Genomic DNA, 4,719 nt, shown 5'->3' with positions numbered 1-4,719 from the left:
GATCGTAAACACTGCTTTGAAGTTGATGCACGAAATAAACACACGCATTAAGTTGTTTAAAAATTATTTATTTAATTAATAAAGAAATATCTAACTAGCTTAATGAGATGTTCGAGGCTCGGGAAGTATGACGGGTAGCTTCCAACCAATCTCCAACGATGAGCAAAGCTGATGAAAATGTTTTTTTTTGTTTTTTGAAACACGCGTGTGAATTAGAAATTTCTAAATTGTGTATATATCATATTCCTGGATGTTAAAATTCTTTAAGGTACGTCGTATGCTATGCACATATTGCACTTAGTTTTATAGGCAAGACTCTGCTTACATTATAGTTTAATTGTACCGTCCACGGACTAAAATTAAACAATACAAAGTTGTGTTTGTGCCACGATCATTCAGTGTATGTCAAATTTTGTTTCACGAGTGGTGAAAAAAAATTAGTGTCACGAGTGGCATGACCACAAAGGAGATGATTGAGCCTTGCACTGAAAAGACTGGCCTTTATGCATGTGCCTAAAGTGTCTTATCTCAGATTAACGGATGCTGACCGGGGACGACACTTTCCGGCTAGAATAAGTATTTACACAAACAATACGATAAAAGCGAAAAGTGTCGACCACTGTGCGGATTGCCTATATAATCTGGGGCGACATTTTACGCGAGTATGTCGAGTATGACAGTGTTAAGTTAGATGATAATTCATATCGATGAAATACAGAACATGCCATTAGAAAATGCTATTCGATTTATAAATAATGAGGATAACACTGTGTACAGATTATGTATCATTTGATATAAAAATTAATATAGTAAAAGAGTATCTGTTATGAAAAAGAGCGACAAAATATTAAGAAAACGTTATTACAAACATACCCATGGAAACACAAAATCGTGGAAATAGAACGAAATCTACATAATTTATAAAAGATGATATATTTTTGTTGTCAAGTTGTTAACATAATTGTGAATACCCGCCCTAAATTTACTTCATGGTATATTTAATAATATGCCACTTTGCTTTATGTTTGATATTTATGTACCCTGTGGAGCCTTTGATGTATGGCAAATCACAGCAATGTCTCATAGCAACGAAAATATGTTTATTTTGTCGGGTCTGTTTATTTTGTCGCTTCTTTTGTGAAGTAGTCGGTGACACATTCGTCCCAGTCTGGCCAGTACGCACTGCGCATGCGCTCAATGTAACTCTTCAAGTTCGGCAAAGACTCTAAAACAAAGCTACTCTTTTATAAAAACAAAGACACACTATAATAATGCAGTCTTATGTAATTTGATGTAAAAAAAACATTGACAGTTTTAAAAAGTCTTCATTTTGCAGGTAGGTACTTCTATAACCTTACATTTTCTCAAAAAGTATTCTTAGCTGAATGCATAAAGATAAGATGTAGCACGGCCGTTAATCACGGGCGCCACCTCTTTTGTGAGATGCATTTATATGCGCCAATGCTACTTCCGAGATGGCGCTCAGGCCCGGATGTTTTTAAATTTAACCGATAATTGTACATAGTGATTAGAATTTATATGGGTTTTTTTTTCAACATATTTCGCATTATTTTAAAAAATCGGCCCATTTAGTGCGATTCAGCGAAGATAAATTCATCCAAAATGTACAGAAACATACAATCACTGCCCATTTGGAAACGTGTGGACCTTCATAAGTTGTGGCATGTTAGAATTCGTAAAAGCAAATTGATGTATTTGTCTGTGACACGAGCACATTCACAGCCAATTATATCGCTCTTTACATAAAACGATTGCTTTGAACATGTACAAGTTAATACATACACAAAAAACATCGGCGTCTGTCGGATGTAATAGATCTAATAGAATTTGCTTTTTTTTTCCAAAAAGAGATGGAACCAATGCCAAGGTGGTGGCGCTAAGAATAGGAGGTGGCGCCAATGCATATTTATAGCTATTTTAAAGTGACTTATATTATGTACTGTTTTCTATTATGTATACATGACTTACATTTATTTCTGAAAGTTGACTTCAGCACATTTGAGTCGCGTGCGTTTCAAATAATGTCTGGATGGATTTAAAAGTTCGTCTTTGTAAGATAAGAACATTTAACATGTTTTTAACGGTCGTGTGTAGGTAATACTTGATTCGGTTTCATTTTCACGAGCCTCGAAAAGTTGCGGTTCTGGTGTTCTCGTGTGTATACAACAATTGAGTAGTGACATGATTATTACCGTGAATTATTGCATTTATAACTATTTTATTTAAAAAAGTTGTAAGTCGTAATTTAAATTGGCCTCGTTCTGGGACGACACAGGCTAATATGGAAAGACACTTAACGCACAAGCATTAAGGTCCGTTTTATCACACCGAAGCTAAATTCATATTATTATTAACCTTGCAACTCGTATTCACATCGGGCCTTCGTCACCAGAATTTTTTTGTTTGGTAACACTTGCTATAGTTTGGTTCCACAATTCTCTTACAGACCTTCAAGTTACGCCTTCGCGGTGACCACACTGGGCACGTGCCACATCACCTGACACAGTTGATTGAACACGGCGCAATTCGCGGCGCATGCATCGTCACCAAATAGGAACTTCTTGTCTCCTGGGGGAACTAAAGTCTGAGCAATTCAACAAAATAATATGGCGATAATGTCGCCAAACATTTATGAGACAGATTTAACAAAAAAAGTTTGAAATTAACCCGAAGAATGTATTCTATTAAGGGATCCCAATAATTAACAGTCTACAGCCATTTTAATTGTTCGTGTATCGTGCCTTTTTACCTATAAAATTGAAATACTTGCAGTCTTTAAATAGTTTAATATGTGACCATATTTTTTTATTTGTATTTGGTTGTAAACGAAATATACCTAAGAAATCAGAAATCGCATTCAAATCTTCACGCAACTGTCTCTCTACTGATTGTGGCGTCCAAGGCCCTGTGCATGCGCTTGGTTATTTGTTCGTCTGCCGATCTCCCAGACGAAAAGCGATGGCAGCTTGGTGAGTTTTTCAGCCTTAGTCTCCGCCCTGTGATATACCCACCTCTCTAGCAGAACCAACCTGTGGGGAAAATGTAATCGGTAAGGGTGATAATTATGACGTCATCACCAGTAATGGAAAGATAATTATGACGTCATGATGAATTTTAGCCTCTGCCCTGTGAAACACCCATATTTATGACCGCTGGGTAGTCATTCCCGCATTGTCTGAAACAACGGACAAGCATTTCATATGAGCCGCGGTATGCGACCATGGGTCTTATGCTATACGCGGCTGTAATACTTAAATATATCAAGGTCGGCCTATCGTGTCTGTATGCAGTTTCAGCACATTCAATATTTCGAAATACTTGGACTTTGTATTCAATCCACTTATGCAGCTATTACCTTCGTATGTTAAAGACACCACAGACTTTTTTTAACAAAATTAAGAATATTGAATTAAAAAAAGAATGCTACGTTGTTACACTAGATGTATCTTTTTTATACACTAACATGCCACATAATAAGGGAAAAGAAGCTTGTACACATTTTCTAAGAAAAGAAGCTATAAATAATAATTTAAATAATGATGATATTAGCAAATTAATTCAAGTTGTTATTAAAAATAATTGTTTTGATTTTAATTATGATACTTATTTTGAACTCTGGGTACTGCTATGGGTAGTGCTATTGCATCATCTTATGCTTCGCTTTTTATTGGAAAATTTGAGGAAGATTCTTAACAATACGCCTATTAACCATATATTTGGCTCAGATATTGGTTGACGTTTTTATGAAATGAAACGGCTCTTTAGAAGATTAAACTGTTATTGATACCTTAAATAATTTCCATTCCACAATACAATTTACCTCTAGTATATCTCAATGGTCTGTATCTTTCCTTCTATATCGAAAAGTGAACAAGACATTTTTGTTACAAATATATTTTGTAAACTTCTAATATGAATGTATACTTATATTTTTCGTCATCTCACCCCATGTCATTTAAACGGAGTATTCCGAACAGTTAGGCTAAGTGGTATAGACGTATCTTATCTGATGATGATATATTTAATCAGTCATTAAATACTTTATTTAAATATTGTAAAAGTAGAAATTATCCAACACATGTAATTTAATATGGATTTTTTAAAGTGAATAATATGACACAGGATAATGCATTAAGTGATACTCAGAGAAATACTGATTCGATAATGCCCTTTACTGTATGTTCCTTATACAGTCAATCTTGTGCTTGCGACCACTTGAATTAAGCGACTTTTTTTCTTATGCGACAACTTTAAATCCCGCCCGAGCGTTTTTACTCTATTTTCATATTGTATTAAGCGACTTTTGTCTTACGCGACCAACGACCACTGATTTTCAAGTTTTTTGATGTCCAAATCTTTAATAAAGCGACCACTCTAAGGTTAAAGTGGTAAATCTGTTGACCGTTCAGGAACAAATCAGTGTTGATTGTTTATCTAAGCCGATAACATGAACGATTACATGTTTGTTTTGATTTCACACCTGCCATTCTCCTTAGTCTCGATGACCGGTTCTGACCGGTGTTAATGCTGACTGCGTATCAATTTTCATAGTGTTCTCGAGAGGTATAAAATATAAACTATTAATCGGTAACATGTAGCGAAATCTGTTCATTAAAAATCTTATTGTTATTATGTCAAATGCTAATTAGTTGGTGTTAGCAAATTTTCCAATCAGGCGTGTTTATTTAGTTTTCAATC

General features: G+C 35.0%; 1 protein-coding gene across 1 annotated transcript; it reads right to left on the bottom strand.

The window, feature by feature from the left end:
• Positions 1-1,118: 1,118 nt before the first annotated feature.
• Positions 1,119-4,508, bottom strand: LOC127835883 (failed axon connections homolog). The gene is made up of 4 exons (XM_052362307.1): positions 4,502-4,508; positions 2,858-2,926; positions 2,495-2,589; positions 1,119-1,241 (listed from the first exon to the last, which is right to left on the bottom strand). The coding sequence occupies exons 1-4, from the start codon at positions 4,506-4,508 to the stop codon at positions 1,119-1,121; spliced, it is 294 nt and encodes a 97-aa protein (XP_052218267.1).
• Positions 4,509-4,719: the final 211 nt, after the last annotated feature.

This window comes from Dreissena polymorpha, chromosome 6 (genome assembly GCF_020536995.1).
Source record: "Dreissena polymorpha isolate Duluth1 chromosome 6, UMN_Dpol_1.0, whole genome shotgun sequence".
Lineage (NCBI taxonomy): Eukaryota > Metazoa > Mollusca > Bivalvia > Myida > Dreissenidae > Dreissena > Dreissena polymorpha.
This window is presented reverse-complemented; position numbering and strand designations above follow the sequence as displayed.